This window comes from Toxorhynchites rutilus, chromosome 2 (assembly GCF_029784135.1).
Source record: "Toxorhynchites rutilus septentrionalis strain SRP chromosome 2, ASM2978413v1, whole genome shotgun sequence".
NCBI classification, from domain to species: Eukaryota; Metazoa; Arthropoda; class Insecta; order Diptera; family Culicidae; genus Toxorhynchites; species Toxorhynchites rutilus.
The window spans coordinates 60,453,502-60,479,705 of record NC_073745.1 but is presented as its reverse complement, the minus strand read 5'-3'; the positions used below and the strand labels follow the sequence as shown (position 1 = coordinate 60,479,705).

At 38.9% G+C, this 26,204-nt stretch overlaps 1 protein-coding gene and 1 non-coding gene across 2 annotated transcripts in view; one reads left to right on the top strand and one right to left on the bottom strand.

Moving 5' to 3' along the window:
* Nucleotides 1-424: 424 nt before the first annotated feature.
* LOC129771530 (transcription factor sox-3-like) overlaps nucleotides 425-26,204 on the bottom strand; it is a 45,353-nt gene continuing 19,573 nt past the window's right edge. Inside the window, exon 2 of the mRNA XM_055775277.1 lies at nucleotides 425-1,791. Coding sequence (XP_055631252.1) covers nucleotides 1,380-1,791 — 412 coding nt within the window. The 3' untranslated portion in view covers nucleotides 425-1,379. The remainder of the gene's footprint in view (nucleotides 1,792-26,204) is intronic.
* Nucleotides 9,764-9,845, top strand: Trnal-aag (transfer RNA leucine (anticodon AAG)). The gene has a single exon. It is a non-coding gene; the product is annotated as a tRNA-Leu (tRNA).

Below are 26,204 nucleotides of genomic sequence, written 5' to 3'. Positions count from 1 at the left end.
ATTTCTATCTATTTCTTTCAGAATTTTAAAAGCATATGTTTTCGAGAAAAATGAATTTCAATTTTCAAAAAAAACGTTTCACTACCATCTGAGATGGTGCTGCCGACGTCCAGTCGAGTTGGCGTGAAATTCGTCAAATGTAAACATCAAATTCCGTACCATATTCAAATTCATAATTAATTGATATAAAAGTCACTTCCTCATTCGTTACATTGAGGTAAATGTTGCGTTCGGGTACCTGACGCATTCGTGTATTAGTTACATTCGGGGAAATTCTTCTTTCGGGTAAATGTTACACCATCCTTGCAACATCGTCTTTAGAAAAGTATAAATATATTTTCGGATGGCGAATTCAAAAGAGTTGCATTTTTTTTTCAGACATTTTTTATTATTAAATGTAAAACTCAATGAGAATTTGAGCAGTTCCAATCCACTGAGCGCTCACAGTTACATATATTTTATAGTTTAGATAATGTATGTACGTAATCATATGCAGTATTTTCCCGCCAGATAAAACATTATCGGCAGATAGTGCCTGACGTGGCACTGGTTCACTTTTTAAACAACTATAAAGATTTATAACGGATTTATTTGATACCTCCTTCTAGCAGGATCTGTCTTGATTATAAACTATTTACACCATCTATCGTTATTTTTGTGTGTTTTTTTTTGCTCTCAGTATAATCAGCTAATTTATTTTAGTACCGAAAACTCGTCTATTGCACTCCCTTAAAATAAACATATAAGCACTGGTAGTTGCCTCCTTTTTTCTTCAACTGAAACTCGATTGCTCTCCGAGAAGGTTCTCGAAATATGTCACACCATCAACGCATTCGCATAAAAACTAAATTTAACTAAGTGTTTTTATCTCAATAACAATTTTGAACTTTCGAAGCTGGCGATGAACTGAATCATTGTAAAATCAATGAACAAATTTGAGCGTTTTCCACGGTTCGATACTTCCTAGATATACAACTAATTGCTGCTTTAAATTAACCTCATGTTTGGGTTTATTGGTGGAACTCGGTCTCTTTTTCCACGCGATGGATGTTGATATGATATGATGAAATTTTTACTGTTGTTTTCATCCCTTCTGCTGCCCGAGCTTATCACAAAAATATACAATCTTATCGTTCGTCTCGTTTCCGTAAACAAAGCCCTAAGTTCACACTGACTGATTAGAGTTTCGGTTTTTTACTACCTTGTTTTTGTTTCTATATTCCGGTTTGGGGGATAACGAGAGAACTGATCTATTTAAAATAGTGTCGGCGCAAGTTTTGCAACCGGAGATCGGACACATTTCGGGGTGATGCTTCGTGGCGTTTTGCGTAGGGCTGATCTTAGACGCTATGTTCAGCACTGTAGCGCAGCGGTGTTGGTCAGATGACGTTGCTCGAAGGTATCGGAGAGGGCGGTGCGATCGGGGAAGGCGGTGACGATTTGGATGGTTTGATGTAGGCTAGGGGATGGGGGGAATGTGAGGGGACACTGTAGGATGGAACCATTGAGGAGAGCAGGTGGGGTGCGTAGAGGTTCCAGAAGGCTTTCTGATGAAGATCGTACGCAAAGTGATAGGAAGGGAAGATGCCGGGTGGGATTCCGATCGGCGCGGTCAGTGGGGAAGGATTGTACGGTGATTTGCTTTGGGGCGACTGTGAACGAAGGGACTCTTTGGAGGACGCAGGTGATGAGCCTCTCGCAGCGTTTGTTTGCGTTGGAGATTTTACCAACGTTTTGGGCTTCCTTCGGGGGCGATATTTGTAGTCCGGGTGTTCCTTCATGTGAAGTGCTCTGTAAAAAAAGAAAACAAAATACTCCTATAATGCCACAAATAAACGGTTATTGTTACGCTGCTTATCCTAACTAATCATACTTCTCACGCTCACTAATCTTATCGCAATTGTCATAGATACTTTCCGCCGCCGTGAAATTTCACAGCTTTTCTAACCCCACGATGGAACATCGCACCCTCTCCGTGAAGCGCGATAAACTGATTTTTATTTTCCGAATCCTCCCACCACCCGACACCCCTTCCCGGGTATCTTAACCACCGTCGCTAGGGGAAGTGTGGAAGGTTTAATCGACCCGCGTGATCCAAGGGGATGAGAGTATATCGGAAAGACGGGAAGAAAAATCAAAACTAGAACGCGCGCGTGGAAACACTTTCCCGCTTATCTGCACCCCCGTTTGGTTTTTATGAATTCCTGCCACGACCCACTGATTAGGGAACAATTTGGGCGTTATTGTTGCCACATTTGTACTCTCTGGTGGGCTGGGATACACAAAAGGGGTGTGGAATTCCGGGATAATGTACATAGTGCGCCAGATACGGATACGAGAGAGAAGGAGAGCAGGGGGATGTTCACGACATCAATTGTTCGACTGGTTGAAGTTTGATTTTTCGCTACAATTTACATCGTGATCTAATTTGGGGTGTTTGTTTTAAACTCAATTTTCCGTTGGAAGCCGTCAACTAACTTCTTTGGTAAACAGAGTGGTGGAAGAAAAAATCCTGAGAGGGGGAGAAAACATATTTTATGTTTTTTTCAAAACTTTGTGCTTCTTTTTAATTTGTTCACTAATGCGGAGGTAACTGGATTATGTTGAGTAACACCACATTAGAGTGGAGTCAGCACTAGCGAAGCAGCAACAAAACATGCAGCCGATGTTTTATGGGGTGTAAGGCAGTGCAGTTGTTATGTAAATAATTTGTAAAAAGAAGAGGTTGTGATAAGTGTTCAGAGTTGGTTCGCTTTTGTTTACATCATTCCGTGCGGTTGGCGTTGAGCAGTTGTTTTCATTACTATTATGAAGATGGCAATTGAGGATTTTCAATTGAATGATTATAAACAAAATTGTCATTCTGTTTTGTGTTTCATGGCACAGAATATATTACAGATTTTGTCTGTATCAGGAATAAGATTGCGATGGAATGCGGCGAAGAGACCGGTTCATTGCGATACATTTTTGGTAGAGTTTCTTATTTTTGAATAAAGTTATGGGCATTTTGGTGTGTAATATAAAGCATTCAACGCATATTTCATATTAGACACAGTGTGTCAAAGAAAAAATAACACATCCCTTTTTTCATTTCGGACTTTGCAAGGTACGAGAATGTTTACACTAAAAATCATATGATTTATTTTGTTGGTTTTCAGCTTATCCAGGAGCAAACCTATAGTATACTGTTCATGTTAGCACCAATTCGTCATATTATTAGTGAGTCAAAGAGATCAAACCTTTATTGGCAAGATAGACTATGACATGAATGCAATTTTTCTCATAAGATGTCTGCTCTGAGTAAAAAAAAGAAATAAAAGTGGAACAACCTCTTAGGAGACGAGGAAGGCATCTTCTCTTCCGTCTCGAGAAAATTTGTACCACTTTTATTATTTTTTTAAAATTTATTTTCATTATGACGAAACTCGCTCTGGACGCACCAGCTCGTTAACAACAGATAGCGATGATGTATTGAATAAAATCGTGAAAATCGTCGAATCACGTTTAGAGAAGTTGCTGTGGCTGTTGGCATGTCGATTGACTCGTGCCATAGTTTTTTTCGGAGGTTTTGGGAATGTGACGTGTTAAGTAGCTCAACCGTTTCTCTGACTGGTCAATGTGACGGGGCGTTGTTTTCAAGAAAAATCACTTTGTGTTGTATTGTTTTCAGAGCAGAGCACGGTTCAACACATTCAATTGTTTTCGGTAACGTTCGCTTTTAAAAGTTTCATCCAATAATGTTTGCAATTCGATGTGTTTAAACGCTTCCGGTGGTTTTCAATATTCCTCGATCCTCACATCATAATTAAACCTTTCAACTTTTTGAGCCATTTATAACATTGTGATTTGCCAAGGTAACAAAATGAATAAAACAAAGCTAAGAACAAAAAATCAATGATCTCCGCAGATCGTAGTTCTTGACATCCACAAAATTTGTGTGTGCCTGAGATCTCTAATAGGAAACATTACAAAATGATATTGTTGAAAATGTCAAAAACATAAAAAATGACGAGCGATATGTGTTCCACAGAAAAAAACCCGGTCTTGATAACGAATTGCTTCAAGCTAGAAAATGAAATTTATTAACGTTATATCTTTTAACTATTGAGACTGAATCAAGATTTTCAGTTTGGTGCAATGCAATTATTAAATTCAACAGTCTTTTTTATAATGTTCAGCTTTACAGTATGTCTTTAGGGATTTATAATCATCGTTTGCTTGTTATAAAGAATACAATCCACAGGTAAGCTGAACGCTTATGATTGAATTGATTATGATTACGAAAAAGAATATGAGCGATGATTTTGATAAAGAACATAGGAAGACACTAATACTGAATGGTCTAAAACTAATATTTTTGAACATAATTTTTCTCTGAAGTAAAATCTACCGGAATGTGAGAACAGACAAGACAGGATAATTTTACAGCATAATAACGCCTGACCACATGTTCATGGGTCTATAAAGAATTCTCTAGATATATTCTCTCACCCTCCATATTCCCTAGGCATTGCTTTCTCAGATTACTATCCGTTCCGATCCATGGCGTCGGACTTTATGAAGAGCGGTTTCGATTTTTGAATGAAATTAAAAAGTGGATCGTATTGAATCAATCAGACTTCTAACAGTATGGAATCCGTGTACTGCTTGAAAGATGGGTTAAGGTTGTAATTTGCGATGGAAGATTCTTTGAATAAGCTAGCAGTAGAGTAGGGGGGGGGCAAAGGTGCGCATCTAATTGTTGTCGTCCAATAACTCTTGAAATAAAAGCAAATAAAATTCAATTTGCCTACCAAATTTTAACTATATATATTACCTTCGGAACGTAGTACAAGAATTTGACGAGCTTTGTTTGTAGGTAGACAAAAACATATTTTAATATTAGGCTGTCAAGAAAGTCCTGCGTCCTTGAATTTTCATTTGTTCATAAAATTAGTTACAATCATCTGTTTTAAGTCAAATATGCGCCGTTTTTTTCGATGACTTGTTCCCAACGAGATGCCAACTTCATAATACCCCTGTTATAGAAGCTCGCTTCCTTATTGGCAAAAAACTTGGATAGCCAATTTTCACAGGCCTCTTTTGTGGCTAACTTCTGACTACCTAGCTCGTTCGTCATGGACAAAAACAGGTGGTAGTCACTTGGTGCAAGGTCCGGACTATACGGCGGATGTAAAAGAACCTCCCATCCGAGCTCCCGGAGCTTCTGGCGCGTCACCAAAGAAGTGTGTGGCCTGGCGTTGTCCTGATGGAAGACAATGCGGCCTCTGTTTATCAAAGATGGCCTCTTCTTTATGAGTGCTACCTTCAAGTGGTCCAGTTGTTGGCAGTACAGGTCCGAATTGAGCGTTTGGCCATAGGGAAGCAGCTCATAATAGATTATTCCTTGACAATCGCACCAAACACACAGCAGAACCTTCCTGACCGTTAATGAGGGCTTGGCCACCGTCTGAGCCGCTTCAGCGGGCTTCGACCACGACCGTTTGCGCTTCACGTTGTCGTAAGTGACCCACTTTCCTCGCCAGTCACCATCCGCTTCAGAAACGGGTCGATTTTGTTGCGATTCAGCAGCGATTCACATGCGTCGATACGGTCAAAGATTTTTTTTTGCGTCAACGTGTGTGGCACCCATACATCGAGCTTCTTTGTGAATCCAAGCTTCTTCAAATGGTTAATAACGGTTTGATGACTTATCCCCAGCTCTTGGCCGATGCTACGGCTGCTACTGTGCCGGTCTTTCTCGGCTAATTCAGCGATTTTGTCGCAATTTTCGACGACAGGCCTTCCGGAGCGTGGCGCATCTTCGACGACCTCTACATCAGAACGAAAACGTTGAAACCATCGTTGTGCGGTGGAAATGGAAACTGTATCGGGTCCATAAACTGTACAAATTTTATTGGCAGCTTGAGATGCATTTTTGCCTTTGTCATAGTAGTACTGTAAAATATGTCGGATTTTCTCTTTATTTTGCTCCATATTTGCGACACTATAACTCACGAACGACTTAACCAAACAAAACACTGTCAAGGACTATATAGCGCGCAAAAATACCTTTCCAACAAGCTATAGTATGACTCGATACAATGAATACAACTAGAACTACGCGCTTACAACGACACCTCGCGGAAATACCGCAGGACTTTTTTGACAGCCTAATACAAAATGGCAAATGCGTACTTTTGCCCCATAGTTTTGGGACGGAGGAGACTGACAATATAAGATATCTGAAAATGTCCAACATTTGAAACAGAATTCTTTTTTATTAACAAACTGACCCTGACCCGGCGAACTTTGTCCCACCCACAATTGATATATTGATATAAATCAATTCGAACACTCAAGTTCCCACAGAAATTATTTTTATGAAAATAATACATAATTTATACTAGCGGGATATAATTTCTTTTTTGACATACAAACCTGATGTAGGCCAAAGGTGGGACCAGAATGCCGCGCTATGCGTCGCGTTGCGACAATTGTGCTTTGACACTTCATTTTCAATATGTGTGTTTCCATTTAGTCGAACACAATAATGCGTTGCGTCATTAGCATCGTTGTACTAAACGCTAACATTTGTTCTAAACTGTTTGCGCAGAATTCGCGATGACAGTGGCATAATGTCGACGTCTGGTGGCAACTTCAAATTAGGGCCATAATTTGGGTCCAAAACTCGTTAGTGTAATCTCTATCAGATTAGAAGACACGAAGTCGGTTTTTAAATTCTAAAATTTGAATGAAAATTTTCACATCATGTTATTTGATTACTTGAAACACGTATTTCTGACTTTCATTCAACCATATGGCTAAACAATTCCAACATTGTTGCTTAATTTTTTTCATCATTTTTTCATCAAACAAAAATGTTTTTCATTTAAATAGAATACTAGTTTGACATAGAAAGGCTAATTTTCATTCATTTTCATTGTTTTTAAAAACATTAATTGATCCGTGAACACAACAAGAATAAGATTTTCATACGAATTTTATTTTGTTTTTGTTTACATGAAAAGCGGAGACGCGAATGCTAGATTATGACTGCAAATCAACAGACTGCGTCGGGCGAATGTTTTAGTACAAAACGCAAGCAATGACAGCTGATGAGAAGCAACGCACAACGGGGCATTCTGTTTCCACCTTAAGACGCATCAATCCTGATACTGACTGATTGAATCCTTTGCTTCGTTCTTGAGTTAAATCGTGAGGAACGGACACCAAATCATTTTTATTAATATAGATCAAGTTTATAAATACATAGTTACCTTCACTTGATTTATTTGAAACTCATTGTTGAGAAAAAGGATAGTTATTTGAAGTTGATTGTGAAAACATAAACATAAACGAAACATAACCGTTATTGGATTGAATGCATGGGGAAAATGAAAACAGTTTTCATTTGAAACTCATCTTGAATTATTTTTAAGCAATTGTTTATTTTTCTTCCTCATCTTGGATTTTGGTTCTGAGGATTCTGACGCTATGCCTTGGAGCGCTGTTGTTTCGTTGCGCTGTTGTGGAATTCGAAGAGACAGACGATGGTTCCTCATGAAGCTAGAATCCCAATCTCTTTCTGCCAGTTTTGCAACTTGATTGAATTCGTGCTGGAGGTTGTTGGCTTCCGCAGAATCAAACGTCAGACGACGTAAATCTTTGAGAGTCATATCATAGATAGTTTTGTCCAGTGGTGTGCGAACTTTTGCCCCACAGCCACTGCGCACCTTCGCCCCACAAGCAATTTTTGAACCAATCGATTTTTTTTAAAAAAGCTCTTGAACTTTTTCACAAAAACGAATACGCACTATCATCTACTATAGAATGAAGGTTTCCTTGATGATCTCCAAAACTGAAAAAAATAGATCAAAACATCGCAAAACTCTTTTTACCTCATAACTTTTTGCCACTTTCATGAAATGTATCTTGTCTATATGTGTGAGCTACTGGTGTAATAATGTATCCAACGAATACACTGTTGTCGAAATTTTATGCTCGTTTGCTTCAATAAGGCCAATGCGCACTTTCGCCCCGTACGCACCTTTGCCCCGCACTACTCTAAGTTTTATGTTTCTAACAAATTTATTCAAAAATTCCTAAAGGGATAGTTGTACACAAATATTTCCCATTCAACGTCATATTTCAAAACAAAAACTACACATTTAAAAATGGTATAAATTGTTTTCTCCGAAAAAGAGAGGCACATTTTTTGACATCCTCAAATATTACATCAAATGAGCTTAAAAGTGACAAAAAATGTGCTATCCGCCCATATTGGTATAGCATTAGCTCATGCGAGAGGCGAGTTTGTGTATAATATATATGCCATAGCAATATAAGAGCAATATGAGACAGCAAAACAAGAGACACTTTGTAACCCATTCGCGACGGGTGCCGTCTATATACGGCAGTCACTTGGTTCATCATGGCGCCTGACGCCGTCTGTATACGGCTTTGGTACGATTGGATGATAGATGATTTAGATTATTGATGTTCTTAAGATCCATTAGCCTAGTGACAGGCAGTGGAATTAGATTATCTGGTTCCCCTCCATCATCTGTTCATGAAGCGTGGTAGAAATTAGGCGATTCAGAAAACGTATGTTGTAAAGGGTGTGTCACATCAAATTGCATCACGGAAAAAACGCTGTAGAAATTCGCCCAGTAGACCGATCCTTTTGAAAATTTTAGACAGTAAAATAAAAACTATTAAACAACTTTTGGCATTTTCTTTCTATTCATACTTCGAGCCCAAGCCCGTATGCTCGCACCTTCTTCTTTACCCCGTCCATAAGGTTCTGTACAACGTCAGGTTGTAGTTTTTTTGAACAGAAATCCATTTTCTCTTGAAGTCCGCCTCCGATTTGACAACTTTTGGGTTCTTCCGGAGGGCCTGCTTCATAATCGCCCAATATTTCTCTATTGGGCGAAGCTACGGCGCGTTGGGCGGGTTCATTTCCTGCCCGTTTACCGTGCCGGTCATCACGAAGGGGGCGCTCCGCTTTCCGCAAGAGCAGATCGCTTGCCACACCATGTACTTTTTGGCAAACTTGGATAGTTTCTGCTTGCGAATCTCCTCCGGAACGCTGAATTTGTCCTCTGCGGAGAAGAACAACAGGCCCGGCAGCTGACGAAAGTCCGCTTTGACGTAGGTTTCGTCGTCCATTACCAGGCAATGCGGCTTCGTCAGCATTTCGGTGCACAGCTTCCGGGCTCGCGTCTTCCCCGCCATGTTTTGCCTTTCGTCGCGGTTAGGAGCCTTCTGAACCTTGTATGTACGCAGGCCCTCCCGCTGCTTGGTCCGCTGGACGAATGAACTTGACAAATTCAGCTTATTGGCGACATCCCGGACCGAACTTCTCGGATCACGTCTAAACTGCTTAACTACGGGCTTGTGATCTTTTTCACTAACGGTGCATCCATTTTTGCCGTTCTTCACCTTCCGGTCGATGGTTAGGTTTTCGAAGTATCGTTTTAGTACTCTGCTGACCGTGGATTGGACGATTCCCAGCATCTTACCGATGTCCCGATGTGACAACTCCGGATTCTCGAAATGAGAGCACAGGATTAATTCACGACGCTCTTTTTCGTTCGACGACATTTTTCCAAATTTACGAAAAATTGACAGTGAAGCATGGCCAACGTGATCTATACACTCTTATCTGATTATAAGCGAAAGCTGAAGATATATTTCCTATAAATTAAATTTCTACAGCGTTTTTTCCGTGATGCAATTTGATGTGACACACCCTTTAGCCCTCACCTTGTTATCAACAGGTAGCGTGGCTGAGCGGTTTAAGGCGCTGTTTTAAGGCACCAGTCTCCTTGGAGGCGTGAGTTCGAATCCCACCGCTGCCAACGCATATTGACGTAGGACTGCGTCTTTGATTTCTATATAGGGGGGTAACGATAGTGAAACGAGAAAATAATTTAGCGAATTAAGTAGCTATGTTTTTTTAGATTTTATTCGCTGCTTGCGCTGTGGGAGAAAAGCAAAAAACGACATGTTTGTATTCAATTCGGGCTTCAGGAACGATACGAAAGAACTAGTTCGCCAAAAAAATTTAACGAACGGTTGTTACTTTTTAAGAAAACGATAGTTCGTCACATGAACTAATTCCGAATAAACTGATTACGTTGGCTGAACGCATGAATATTACCAAAAAATTTTTAACGAAGAAGCACCTTTTCTTTCCCCAGTAGTTCACAAAAAATAATTCCATTTAGATTAGACAATTTCTTATGTTATCCAAAGATATCAATGCCAGAACATGAATAGTTGTGAGGTAGCTTCATATTGGGTTCCAGCTAACATTCAATGTTCAAAAACGGTTCAAAAGAACTGGTTCACTTGGATGGTCGGTTAGCGACTAAGCCGTTCATCAAAGAGAACTGCTTGTCCATCGCTACTCCTTAATCTAGTTTCTTTATTCGTTCCCACAAGTTTTTTCGTGACGAACAAAGTGATAATTATTCTACATTTGCACATGGTACGCACTTATCAGAATCAAAGAACAGGTGAACACTCTATTATCTCCAAAGTTTCATTTCGGAAAGTTTTGGACATCTTATCAAAAAGTACTAATGGTTTTGTTTAGCCAGCTACACTTCCCTAAATCCACTCGTCCATTCCCCTTTTCCTTCCATAACAATAAACATCACTCGTTGGGATCACTTCACTGTGTAATCCTCACAAACTTCACAATAGAGTACTCACGGTCATGAAATATCTAAGGATAACAAGGATAATATCGCCGAGGAAAGCTAGCTATTCAAACTTAAGCTTAAGAATGAATTATAAGATGATGATTTCTTCTCGTATTCAGCTAAATTAACACGTTGAGTGCCACGCGGTTTTATAGCGACTTTCCCGTCAGGCCACGCGCTGATATCATAGTACAACTATGCGAAGCGCAATACTGGAAAATTAGAATTTACTCGATGGAAATTTTTGATCGTATTAGGGATATCGTTTTTTGTCGTAAGAAGGTATTTCTGCTCGACAGTAAAATTTATGCGAAAAAAAAATTAGATAAATTTCTACCTTTATCATCATATTTTATACTGTCAGTCACCGGTGACTGACGCGGCCTGAACGGAAAGCTCGGTGTCAGTCACCGACGACTGACGTGGCAGTCAACGTGTTAAATAAATTAAAGAAAAAAGGCGACCGAACGATTAAATTTTTTATGGAGACGATTTTATCATGAAGGATTTTTAACAACAGTTTACTAACGAAAATAGAGTGGATTAATAATTAATGGTCCCAGGTTCTTTCTGTCAGTACAACTCTTATAATCCTCTTGAAGATCAGTTCAGTTAATATAACAAATGGTTTTTATAGAGCCACCATTTGGAGTATTGAACGAGTTAAATTAACGGATATCTGAACAGTTACAAAACCTCTTCAAAAACCTACGTCAAGTTTCCGTCCGTGCCTCTAGGCCCAGACCCTTCATCTTTTTTTTTTGTAACTTGGCAAGTTTATGAAAGATGTTCTGGCATCCCGGCTTAAGACGTCGCTGTCGGGTCTACGTCCTACGTAAATAGAATACCAGGCATATATATTCCCCGCTTTTTGCATGTAGTGGAAGGCAGAGAAAAAAGGCAGAAATTATTTTCCACATCACAATTGTACAATGTAATAAAATTAACTTCTTTGTGTTGAAGAGTGTGTGGTGATGTAATATATCTGGTATTCTATTTACATTGGTCTACGTCAACATACACTACAGGTGAGCTAGATTTTTTGCATCGTACACGAAAATTACTCACGCCTATAAAATAGCGTGCAGTGTTATGCTCAGAAACTTTCACAAATTTATGAATTTTGTGATATAAACCCGTTTCTCTGTATGTTCTATTTTTACAAAATTGAACTCGGAGAACAAGTGAGTTATAATTTCGTTTAAAATTTCTCACAAATTGCACATTATTTCGCACGCTATTTACTAATACTAGCGCGAGGACCTTTATAGCATACCTGATAACTGTCTAAATTCGTTGGGTCTTCATCGGCTTCAACGTGATTTGACATATACTACAGGTGAGATATATTTTTTTGTATCGTATACGAAGATTACTCACACAGATAAAACAGCGTGCAGAATCACGATATTTTGTTCGTAGAATCTATCAAATTTATAAATTTCGTTGATTAAAACCCGTTGTTCCAATTATTTGTCTCACAAAATTGAGCTCGGGGGAAAAACTAAATAATAACTATTGCCTTATTTTAATTCAGAAAGCGCGTGAATTTTGTCCTTCAAAAATGTCGACTGAATAGATGCTTCTCCTGGAAATAAATTAACACGTTAAGTTCAGCGTCGGTCCCTAGGGGCCGACGTTGAGCTTTTCGGTAGGATAGTACTGACTGACTGGGATTGACAGCTACAAAATACGAAAATAAAAATATATATATGGTTTGTTTTCGGATGTTTCACAAAATGTGACTACTTTCTAGTCGAATTTCTGATTATTTTCTATTCATACAACAAATATCTTTGAGAGCTGGGACCGACACTGATGATGTGAAAACGCTCCGGGGCTTAACGTGTTAACATAAAGTTACATGAATGATTCAAGTTTACCAATCGCTACCGATGATTTCTGCTATGATATATGATATATAAGTGCAAATTAAGGATATACACTCTGTCCAACTTCTATACTGCCGTTCTACGCATAGTTGTCCCATGTTACCTTTTGACGATTTTCATTTACGTTGTTTTTATGCATAATCTTACGGAAAAACACAAAAAAAACATAAAGCTTATTCCCAACTTCAACAAGTTCAATTGTCCCATGTTGATATTCTATTCATAACTGTCTCACCATGTATTTTTGTATTTTTCAAGTACAAGAATTTCATGTCACACTTTCAGCAGACCTAATGCACTCATTTCTGGTTTGGAAGAACGAACTAATTCTCAAACAAATAAGAAAAAGTTTAACAGAACACGTGTACACCTTGTTAGCGAATGCCTAATAACAATGAGATTTATATTCTGCGAAGGTGTTGCAGATCACTCATTTCTTCATAAAACGATGTTTCTATGCATAATCTTTCGAAAAAACACAAAAAAAAATTTGTTTGTTCCCAGTATATCAAAAAACAACATCAAGTTCAATTGTCCCATGTTGATATTCTAGGCATAACAGTCCCACCATGAATTTTTAAACCCGTAATCAAATTTGATTGATTCAGAGAGGGGATCTCGTCACATTTCAATAAACAATAGTATAGTGCTTATAAAAAACCCGGTGTATTGCTAAATTGAAATGCTTATAGCTTTTGGTAGACAAATATGCGCGAAAACTTCGATTGCGTTTTTCTCAGTTGCTGATTTTGGAACATGGGACAACTATGCGTAGAACGGCAGTATAAGACCAAGAAAACTATTAAAAACTAACACAATCAGTAATTACAAAAATCAAAATCAAAATCTTTCGCAACAGTAATATTTTTTCAAAGAAGACTAGGTCATTAGCTTCAATTTGATAGATCGAGCACCTGAATCGGTCCAGTTGTTCAAAAGCTATGATTTTTTTCAAAAAAGCCTTTTTAAAAAAAAAGGGAAAATTTTGTCTTTTTGTCGTCAAGTTTCTATAAGACCAATTACATCTTCCGTTGTTTTAGTTTTTTTGATCAATAAATCTGGCAAATTCCGAAGGGAGAAGTACTCCCGGAGAGAGAACAAAGACAAATCGATGCATTTCACCAAGAAAATATTGGTATCAGAGAAATTGCTCGTCGAATTGGACGATCCCATCAAGTGGTGCTAAATTATTCGGCGAATCCTCAAGGATACGGTAAGAAGGCGAGAGCTCCATGTAAATCGAAGCTCTCTGGCCGGGATAAGCAGGAAATAGTTAGAACAGCTTCGAATACTTCAAAATCACTTATGCAAATAAAGCAATATTTCAATTTAATTGTTTCTCGGGTGACAATTCGTCAAGTTTTGGTAAAAAATCCTCACATAAAGAGGGCTTAAAAGGTTAAAGTTTCTATATAGTATTTCTATACACCATCTCACATCGGAACTCGTCTGAGTTTTGTCAAAGCTCTCATAAACCGACAGTGGGGCATGGTATGTTATGACGAAGAATGTTTCCAGAAGAATACATTTCTACCATACGAAAAGTTGTTCAATGAAAAGGTTATCTTCACTGTCGGAGAAAAGTTCAACTTGAATGGTCCTGATGGTTTCAATGGTGACTGGTGTGATTTACGGAAGGAGGAACAGTATTTTTCAACCTGGAATTTTGGTGTAGGCTCGTACATGGTTTGGGCGGGATTCTGTGCAACCGGAAAGCTCAAGCTGGCTTTTACATCATTCAAAGATTACATACATTTTCTGGAATCCTCTTTCCTACCGTTTTTATGTTGGTATCGTCACAAAAAATCACATTCCAGCAAAACAATGAATTTAAACAAAAACATATCGGATTGCAGGCTGTTAAGGCTGTTAGGTGTAAAAAACCGAATAAAACACCTAAAGAAACACCTAAAGAGTTGTGAAGTGTACGAACATGATCGGAAGTTCAATGATGCATTGGGTCCTCATGGTAACGTTCAGGCGATTTACTATTTTCGTTAAGATTTGTCTGCGTTGCCCTTTAAAGAATGTTAATAGTTATTTGTTTGTCCAAGTCTGGATACCTCGGGACCTTTCTGAAGATTGGAAACAACGGTATCGTATCGGTATCGTCAATGTTTCAAGTTATTGTTTATGGACGCTGTCAACAAGGCATACCATGCTAAGTCATCCGTATCAGACTACTGTAGAGAAACGTTGGTATAAAATAAATATGAAATCGTGAAATACATATTTCTATATCAAATATGAAACTATTCAGGAATGAATATATATCAATTATTTATTAGTTTACAAAAAAATAAAAAAAATCCATGCAAATCCAGGCAATTTCGCACGCTATTTACTAACACTAACGCGAACACCTTTCTAGCATACCTGGTTACTGCCTAAATATGTTGATTCTGGTTAGCTCGCTCGCGACTGTGATTCCTAATCGCGGATGACTTTTTTATACCAAATAAATTGAAAACGGTCAGAAACGAATGTATCAGTTGTTCGTTATTGATGGTACGGGAAGGTAAGCATACAAATCGGTAGAAGAAATGTATGGGAAAATGGGAATGCTTTCAATAATTTTTTTCATCATTTTAAATAGTTCAAATTGTAACAAGTCTTTAAGAATTTCCGATTGATTAGTGTGCAAATGATCCAAATTCATTTGCAGTAAAAATTGCGAAATCTTTCTGAAAGTCGTAGTTCTATGTCAAAACACAGTTTGTAAATTAAATTTCGGGAAAAAAAAGTTATTATCCTTATAAATAATAAAGATATGAAGTTGTTGTCTCTTCAATTCAAATAAAGGGTGTGTCACATCAAATTGCATCACGGAAAAAGCGCTGTAGAAATTCGCCCAGTAGACTGATCCTTTTGAAAATTTTAGACAATAAAATAAAAACTATTAAACAACTTTTGGCATTTTCTTTTTATTCATACTTCGAGCCCAAGCCCGTATGCTCGCACCTTCCTCTTTACCCCGTCCATAAGGTTCTGTACAACGTCAGGTTGTAGTTTTTTTTTGAACAGAAATCCATTTTCTCTTGAAGTCCGCCTCCGATTTGACAACTTTTGGGTTCTTCCGGAGGGCCTGCTTCATAATCGCCCAATATTTCTCTATTGTGCGAAGCTACGGCGCGTTGGGCGGGTTCATTTCCTTTGGCACGAAGGTGACCCCGTTGGCTTCGTACCACTCCAACACGTCCTTTGAATAGTGGCACGAAGCGAGATCCGGCCAGAAGATGGTCGGGCCCTCGTGCTGCTTCAATAGTGGTAGTAAGCGCTTCTGTAGGCACTCCTTAAGGTAAATCTGCCGGTTTACCGTGCCGGTCATCACGAAGGGGGCGCTCCGCTTTCCGCAAGAGCAGATCGCTTGCCACACCATGTACTTTTTGGCAAACTTGGATAGTTTCTGCTTGCGAATCTCCTCCGGAACGCTGAATTTGTCCTCTGCGGAGAAGAACAACAGGCCCGGCAGCTGACGAAAGTCCGCTTTGACGTAGGTTTCGTCGTCCATTACCAGGCAATGCGGCTTCGTCAGCATTTCGGTGTACAGCTTCCGGGCTCGCGTCTTCCCCACCATGTTTTGCCTTTCGTCGCGGTTAGGAGCCTTCTGAATCTTGTATGTACGCAGGCCCTCCCGCTGCTTGGTCCGCTGTACGAATGAACTTGACAAATTCAGCTTATAGGCGACATCCCGGACCGAACTTCTCGGATCACGTCTAAACTGCTTAACTACGCGCTTGTGATCTTTTTCACTGACGGAGCATCCATTTTTGTCGTTCTTCACCATCCGGTCGATGGTTAGATTCTCGAAGTATCGTTTTAGGTACTCTGCTGACCGTGGATTGGACGATTCCCAGCATCTTACCGATGTCCCGATGTGACAACTCCGGATTCTCGAAATGAGTGCACAGGATTAATTCACGACGCTCTTTTTCGTTCGACGACATTTTTCCAAATTTACGAAAAATTGACAGTGAAGCATGGCCAACGTGATCTATACACTCTTATCTGATTATAAGCGAAAGCTGAAGATATAATTCCTAAGAATTAAATTTCTACAGCGTTTTTTCTGTGATGCAATTTAATGTGACACACCCTTTAATGTTGATGTCATGAAACATCACAGCGATGAGTAAAAATTTAGAAAATAGTAATCAACGTTATTCTTACAATTCGACGAATCATCCACTGATACCGTGCTGCCGTAGTAATTGTACTGATATCGGGCTGTAAATTAAAAATGCTTGAAATCAACATTATTAAACTGCAATATTTTGAATTTTATGCATCAATTTCATAGTTCCTTCATCTAAAACTTGTAAACAAACCAATCTGTCAAAGATAGATTCGGACGAATCGTGTATAAGTGTATCGAATGTCATCGTGTGCCGAATCAACGAATGACAAAAATCCTTTGACTCGTGCCACTCGCGTTGGAAGGTAATCCACAACGAACGGATTACCTTCCAACGCGAATATTCGACACTCGACATTGGAGGTTCGTAGCTTGTCAGTCGACTACACGATGCGTCGAATCATCGAGCGTCCAGCATTCGAGGGTGTTCGTAGCATCGTGTAGCGCTGGCTTTAGTATTGGCAAATGACGCTAGTTAGTAAAAACGTTGATACGGCAAAAGTTCCACAGGAAACGTTAACGCCATTCAAGAAGAAGATATTACTATCGTAATTTGCCAGTCATCCATACTGAGAACTCTTTAACGAGAGTGGTCTCAACAAATAATCCAGAATGTAACTGAATGTGATTAATGCTATAAATGATTCCACCCAAAAGGTTATTCTTCGGCAGAACCAAGAAAACATACACCATTGATCACCGAATATTTATTTTGTGATAAAGCTTCTCTTCCGATAATTGTGTATCTCAAAACTATCGCCGGTTTGGAACCATTATTCGATTGACAGTTCTCATCGGTTTCGATATGTTTTCTTTCGATTCCGGCAGAATAAACAAGAGGTGCGTCGCAAAAGAGAGCAAGAGGAAAATAATATCAATTATTGTTCAAACATCATAAAACTTATCGCTGAATGGGCGAAACATCACCACTTTGACGGCATGGGACAGTGTCGGGGAGGAAAAAAGCATACACAAGCGTCCGTCTAGATAAAGGACTCCACTCAGCTCGTTGCCCAGATCATCAACAGTCAGCGTGAATCACTTTATCGAATAAAGGGCCAATCTCTCCGCATTCATTGGCTGGAGTTGTGTTTGCACGTGGCCCGGTAAAAACACCGGGGATACAAAAATAGCCAACCTTTCGCAGGCTGAGGCATTATCACCGGGTCGGGGCCGGAAAAAAGTCAAACACAGTTAGCGAGTCAAAGTTTGTGTTTGTCTTTCGGTTGAGCTGATAAAAAGCTTCTCTCCTCGCTTTTTTTTCTACATTTGTTTCCTAGTATTGTCACACCGCGTGCATTTATTTCCCGCATGGGTGCGATGTCGTCAACGTCAACATCACCGCCACCTCCCTGGACCCGGCCTCATTTTTTCTTTTTTTCAACAGCGATGAATGGGCTCCATTATTTAAACAATGTGACATTTCATTTCCGCGGCAAAGTTCGTGTGATTTCCCGCGGCAGCGTGCCATTCTTTAATATTCACTCACAGTGCCCACCCGACTGGTGGTGAGTGGGATGTGTTTGGGGGATATAAAATAGGATAATAAATGAATGAATTATGGTAAAACAGGATGAAATTAATTTCGCTATTGTTCCACCCGCGAAAGCGAACGCCTCGTGAATGAGCAATGAGTCGTTCGGAGTGCCACCAACATGGGACCATCAACTTGGGATGAACTTGGACAAGGAGAAGCATTCGCACAGGCTGTTGTTGTCTAAGCTAATGTAGTAAATGTGATAATTTCCGAGGGACAATTCGGAAAAAACCATCGTTGAATTGACGAATAATTAAACCATAAGCCTCATAACTTATAATTTTTTTCTAAGTTTCGTTTATTATTTCATCTTGCCACTATTCTTAAATTTATATATTGTTCCTATGTTCGAATTCGTGTACAGAGAAAATAATGATTCAACAAAAAACAAATGCAATGAAACAAAACACTTGAATTCCTGAAGTCACCATTCCGTCTCATTGAACGCCATCGCATAATGCAACCGTTTGAAGCTAGCATAAGTTAGTATAAGTCACTGCAAGGTATCACACATTGCCCTCCAGCGACAGAAAGTGAATGACACATGTGTAAGTAATCTACTCACATAACATCAATGCGCATGAATCGAAGCATGAAACAATATCCAGAATATGCACTTTTGCTGTCGCTGTCGAGCGCACTCGATGGGTACATGCTTTGCTTTTGTAATCGGAGTTTTTTTTTTATCCCTGTAGAAGAATGGAAAAACAAAAGACGAAACACATGAACACAAAAAAAAGTCGTTTAATGACTTCTGTCAATATTTAGCATCTGAAGTGGTTTCCAGCTGGCACAACTCGGGAATTGGGAACGGGACGGCCACTTGTGATGTATGATTTGCGTGACGTTTGAGCCGAAACGGCTGAGGATTTGTGCTTGGGATCCCGTGGCTTTTCGCAATCTCCGAAATTCAGCCTGAAGTAGCGCAAGTGTCGTTGACCAGATGGTAGTTTAATTTTGACTTTAGTTTTTGTAGATCCTTATATACACTCTAACCGTTTCACGAGCCGAAAAGGAAACAGGTTGTATTCAGTGGATGCTCTTTGCAACGATGGCCAACCGGAAGGTGGAGCTATTATAGAATTTCCTGTTTGTGTTGGGACATGATCCCGCCTAATTACACTTTCCCGGTGTTCGGGACAATAAGGAAAATGCTAATTAAAACTCGTTGAGAATTACTTCCTCAGTAAATAAGTCACACAAGGACCAACATAGCAAACAGTGCACACGAAATATGCAGAATTCACGGATAAGCGAACCAACAACAATGCAAATCAAGACCCGCTGCGCCCGATTAATTAACACACAAACATGAACAATGCGAGTGCTGCTCTCGCATCAGTTGCTTCATTGTGTCCGAACAGTTTCGAACGATCCCTGTCCGGGCGCCAAAAAATAAAAGACGAACAAGGACATCAGTGTACACTCCAGCCCCCCGCCCCCACGCTTTCACATTGTTTGAAAGCGGTGGACAACGCTTGAAAAGAGCAATTAAATCCGACACAGATTTCCCCATTCGCACACTCTCTGACCCCGCGCCCATTCCATATAGCGAAAGACCATGCGAAAATATTTGTGTTCACCGAGAGCATCGATAAAACGATTCGGTTATTTGTTTTGTATCACATTTAATACAGCTATTGTTTTGCGAAGAGTCCTTCCATTGAGTGCGAAGTGCTGCGGCTACTGTCGCTCGGCGTCGCTTTGTATCAATCGCAGAGTGAACAATGTGCTTTTGTGAAATGATTTTGAAATAAAATTATGTTTGTAACATACCAAGGTTGAGACTAGGGATTGCATTACCGTGCCAAAATTTAAATAATCGGTTATTCGGTAACGAACCTTCCATTACCGGTAAAACCGGTAAATTACCGGTAAAAAAAAAAACTTCTAAATGAACCATTTGCTGGATGAAATGGCTTTTATTGATAATGATTGGTTTACAAGAAGTTTTTGCTACTTTGTTGGGCGTACAGTACGAAGAGCATCGAATACCATTTTCACGTATTTGCCTCTAACGCCCTCTGTACAAAAACTCTTGTCTGCGGGTTTTATCAATCCGTTTATAGACGTTGAGCTTGGACTGGATGTTGATATCCTTGATTGCTGCAACCGTGGTTCAAGTTTTTCCTTGATGCTCAACTGTTCTGCAGATTCTGAAACGTCCAGTGGATTTTTTCCCTACTGTTGTCCAGCTACTGAATCAATACCATAATTGTTAAATTTCATCAAGTTACGAACGATTTCAAATGTCTGCCTGATCATTGCAGTCCGTGACGTTTGATAGAAGACGCCGAAATAATCATTGATTGTGTCTCGATCACGAGCAGAATGATTATTTATATAGGCAAACAAATCTGCATATACGAAACGTTTTTATACAGTCCTTTCAATGAGGACTTGTTGAATACGGCTTTAGTCGTACTGCCCGACTGCACTCCACGTATTTCCACTTCGCTTTACTTCTGTTAGCTTTTCTATCACTCTTTTTTCTTCTTCTTTAAACTTAAACTTCAGCTCTCTTTCAACTTTGACTTCAGCTCATATTCAACTTTGACTTCAGATTTCTATCAACGCTTCCTGAACTTTTAAGTCAGTTTTCTTTCAATTTTTCCTTGGTTCGGATCGCTTCCTGGCTCCAGAACCAAAGGCGTCTGCTTTTACTTTTCCGTTTTTCTTCTTCCGTTTTCTCCAGTCGCTGCTGAAACTTCCTCCCGTTGTGACTGTCAACGTTGACAGCTTGGTTTCTCAGCTCATCGTTGCCGGACTCACGTAGGGTTGACTTACATACTAAACAGAAAACATTGAAAGACAACTCATCGTGACCGACAATAATTAATTGATCGGTAACAGACTTCAAGCAGCTGCTCCGAAATTTCTGATGGTTGCTCCGATAGCTGTTCTAGCATAAATTGCAATCTGACATCATAAAGGGTGCAGTTCTTCCGGCATAGCAGTTCAACAGCGACCAAAACTGGTTCGTGAGCATCAGTCAATTCTCTTACCGCTGTCAGATTTTCATCGCTGAAGCTTATCCTGTGCTTCGTGTTCAAAGCAATTTTTGAACTTTCAGATTTCAATTTCCGAATTTTTAGAGTTTCAAATAATTCAGACATTGAAGAATCGGCGCAACACTGCCAGTTGGGTTTTTTCGATCTTATTTTGACTCTCGAGTAGTATTTCAAAGCGTCACAAAGGCAAATATTATTCTAGCTGTAAAAATGAAAATTACCGAAATCACCGGTTATTGATTCTGAAATTACCGGTAATTCGGTAATAAAAAATGATCCGGTCTTACCGGTAAAACCGGTAACGGTAAAACCGGTTAAAATCCCTAGTTGAGACATTGGAAACAAACAGCACCTCAATATCGAATATGCTCGAAAATGGTAGTATTAGACCTTTGAAAAGATGTATGTAAAATAATTATTTAGAAATAAATTAGCTATTTGATATTTTTCATCATGCACATCTAGGAAAGCGTAATTTATCTTCATTTTCTGCTCTGGATATTTTTTTTTACTTTTTTTTTTATCAGCCCGACTTATGGCTCGATTGAAAATGAAAAAATTAAAAAAACACTGAAAAGATATTTTACGATATGGAACAAAGCTACCACTTTTCACGGAAATCTGAGAACAACTATATCGGTTTGGCATGGAATGGCTGTTTGACAAAATATAGAACAAAAATTGTAGAAGATAAGAAAATTTTCTGTGAGCAGAAATATGGCCTATAACAAATATTGATTTTAGGAAGCAATTACTAACGCAAGTAAGGGGCTGTCCACATACCACGTGGACAGAAAAGCATGATTTTAGACTCCCCCTTCGTGGACAAGCGTGGACATTTACTAGACCCCTCATCTCAAGTCCACGTGGACATTTTTTGCATGTTTTTGGATCCAGGAAATAATTAAAATTGGCTTTATTAGAGATCGTGTTTTTTCTGTTTTTGGGTTTTTCACTAACATTACCTAATAGTTGAATCGTATCGCTATTCGGTTTCATCCAAATTCCATTTATGTAGTCTTGATATTTCCGTTGTTGGATTTCGCATCAAAACATCCCTTATAGGTTTCGAGCAGATTATTCTTAGAATTGGCACGTGCTACAATTATATAATATATTATATGATATCTTATGACAAATTCTAATAGCAACCGATTCTTAAAGAATCATAGCTTGAAAGCCTGCTGTCTGATTGAAATTCGGTATTTGACAAAGTTTTTGGAGAATCAAAAACCATTTAATTAAAAAGATAGCAGTTTGCTGGCAAATAATGAATCGTAAAGCAGTATGAGCATATAAATTGATTTTTTTGAATAATTTTTTTTTTGAATATCACCGAAAAACACATAAAATGGCACAAGCTTCGCAATCCTAAATTCAAAAAACAAATGAAGGGATGGTTTGAGAAATGTTGAGACACAAGTTGTATTGAACCGTAATGCGAAGTAAAATCTGGAAGCAAGGGAACGCTTAAGGATGCTCTACAAGAATTTGCTGATGAAATACGGTTGCGTCGTTATGGATGATGAAACGTACTGCAAGGCTGTTGTTTCCGGAAAAACTACAGGGCAACAAAATTAATACATACCTCGCTAGATCTGCAAAGTGCCCAGGAAAATACGAAAAAAAATTTCGAATTAATGGCTGCATACTAAAAAATGAACCTTTCGTAACTCCTAGCTAACAATAAACCAGGATTCGTTTATTCGTATAGGAGTTCCTTCTAAAGATGTTGACTTTTTCTGGCTTGGGTTTATATGCTTTTTTGACCCGTCTTGGCAATCTCTCACTAATAAAATATGGACAAACGTTTATGAAATACAACGCCACTTTGGTTCCCAAGAAATGATATCCGGGCCAAGCTAAGGCTGATTGGAGAATACTGGTCGATTGCTAAGGGCAAACTTTAGGAAAACTGGATAACTACAGGTAAACTTCGATATAATGTACATTTCACTTTCAAAATTGTACGTTGTATCGAATTGTACGTTATATCGAAGCATAATAAAGTACTCACAAACGTAGTCTATAATACATGATTGTGTTGCTGTTTAGTACATTTAATGAATAACTGCAATCAGAAGACGAAGCCAGCCTGTCTCATGATGTTTCCCTTCGTACTGTTGATTAAAGCTTGATTCATTTAGAATCCGGAATCACAAAACCAGCCGTATTTCAGGATTGATTGAAGGTACAAAACTTGTTTTAGCATCACAATACAGATAATTAATTGTTCTATCAGAAAACAAAAATTTATGAAAAATGTCCTTTACACTTTGGAAATGTGTACGTTATATCGAGGTAAAATGTACGTTATATCGAGTGACGTTGTATCGAGGATACGTTATAACGAGGGTACGTTATATCGAAGTTTCCCTGTATAAGTGTTGTGAAGCTGTTCAACGGAAAATGTAATGTGAATGTCAAACAGGAGGTAAAACGAAGTACTAAGGATGGAAATTTAAAAAAAAATTGCAGACTTCTTTTATATTATACCTGTTTTTGTGCGATTTTTTTTGTGCGGTATATGAAAAGAAGCATATTTGACGAAGTTATCGTTTTCTAAGTTTTTCTAAGTTTTTGCATGACATGGTTTCCAACAGCAACACGTTTCGACATGCAACTAAAAGCACAAAACAGCCACGCGCAACCGAAAAGGCAAACTGTCCCGTCGTAAAGCAGGGAAACAAAAGGAAATTGAACGATGAACGGCGTGGAATTGAGTTATTTTTTCTGGGAAAAGTTTTTTTCAAAATGTGTACCGAAAACGATTTTTTAAAGCTACTGGTGAAGTCTTGCACGATTTTTTTTTATGCGGTCCGTATCCCCCGCACAAAAAAAGGTTTGCCTGTACTTATTAAGCGTGTCCACGTGGACATTATTCATAACCCCTACCCCCCTCACCATGGACAAGCATGGATATTCACGTACCCCCTACCCCCCCTAAAGTAGGCCACGTGGTATGTGGACAGCCCCTAATAAGCACTTCGTTCAGATGATTTTTTTTACATTTTACAGTTCAATTAGTTCGAATAAACTTAAAAAAGTGTTAAAAATTGAAAATACAAGATATTTTTTGCGTCAATTTTTATTGAGGTAGTGTTTATTGGGATCCTTTAAGACATATTAGCTGGGAGTACCTCCCCCTTGTGGTGTACGATGAACTTGAGATGATTCTCAAAAGAATCGCACTGGGAGGCCACAAAGTCTTATCGAATAAAACAGTCAAATTCTCTCGACACCACTAGGGATTGTTAACCGGTTTTACCGTTACCGGTTTTACCAGTAATACCGGTTCATTTTTCATTACCGAATTACCGGTAAATTTACAATCAATAACAGGTAATATCGGTAATTTTCATTTTTACACCATAAAAAATATTTGTATTTATGCCGCTTAAAAATATCACTCTATGTTACCGCGACCCGGGGTAATGAAACACGTTCTTTCAGTTGCTTAGCAGCAGCTATAAAGCTGTAAATTTATTATATAACAATGTTAATTCTACAGGTAAGTGATAACAGTGTGAACTTACATATTTAGTGTTTTCCATACAGGCAAACGACAAACGTTCGGAATAAATTTCTACTATTTTGGTTATTGATGCCAATCCGCTTACTGCACGGAAGGCGGCAAACAATAGTTCTCAGCGTATCCCCTAGACCACAATGAAGGTATAGTTTTTTTCCAAAGCAAACGTCACTTTGTCTCATCGTGTCATTATACTGTCTTCGATACTACGGGGGGATTGGTCAGTGGGTTCACCCAGCATTGCGGTGCACAATGGGCTCCGCAACATTCTAGAATCAAAATAAGATGGAAAAAGGACAACTGGCAGTGTTGCGTTGATTCTGCGACCTCCGAACTTCAATTCTAAAAACGCTGCTCGATCTGGAAACTAAACACTAGATAAGCTTCAGCGATGAAGAACTGATAGTGATAGAGGAATTGATTGATGCCCTCGAACTAGGATTGGGCGATCTTTATAAAAAGATCGATCTTATCGAATCGATTTTCCAAACGACGTAGAGATCGATCCACTGATTAAATCGGTTCCAAATAATCGATCTTTGCTGAATCAATCTTTGTCGAATTGATAAACGCTTTTTTTTCGATTTTTCTGCTTATTCTATATGAATTCTGTCGTTTCATTAAACAGGAAATACAAATTTCACATTTCTTTCGAATATCAAATATTTTGTTTTGTTTCTCAGCATGTGGCTCATAGGGCATTCATAATGTGCCGTCTGGTAATCGTTTTATTTGATAAATTAATTGAAAAAGTATTATTAGAAATTCAACAACCACCCAGAACTCAGCTGACAATGATCCCATAAAAGCCAATCGTGCTATACATATGTCATTTAGTCGAAGTCGAAACAACCTTTCGCCTGTCAAAAATTGTCAACAATGTCAATGTCAAAGCAATTCAGACCTTTTTCCAACCGGTTACATTTCAACAATGTCAATGTCAAAACAATTCAGTGACCTTATGCGTAACCGGTTACAGTTCATCCCCTCAGTAGCTGCCGCTAGTTCTGTCTCTGTCAGCATTTGTACAGAAGTAAATCGTAGAAGAAGCAATCCGAATGTTTACATTATGTTTAAAAGAAATGTGGCCTTAGGTGAGATAAAAAATCAATGTATACTGAAAAACAAATCTACAAAAAGATCGAAAAGATCGAAAGCAAAAAAAAATCGATTTTCTTGATTTTCTCGAGTACAGAAGATCGATCCCAAAAATCGGAAATCGGAAAGGAAAAGATCGATCTTCTAAGAATCGCTCCGAAATCGTCCAATTCTACCTCGAACCAGTTCTGATCTCTGTTGAACTGCTATCGCGGAAGACTTGCACCCTCTATGAAGCTGACGTAGGATTGCAGTTTATGCAACCGAAGCAGCTCCTTGAAGCCCTGATTGGATGGATTGCAGGA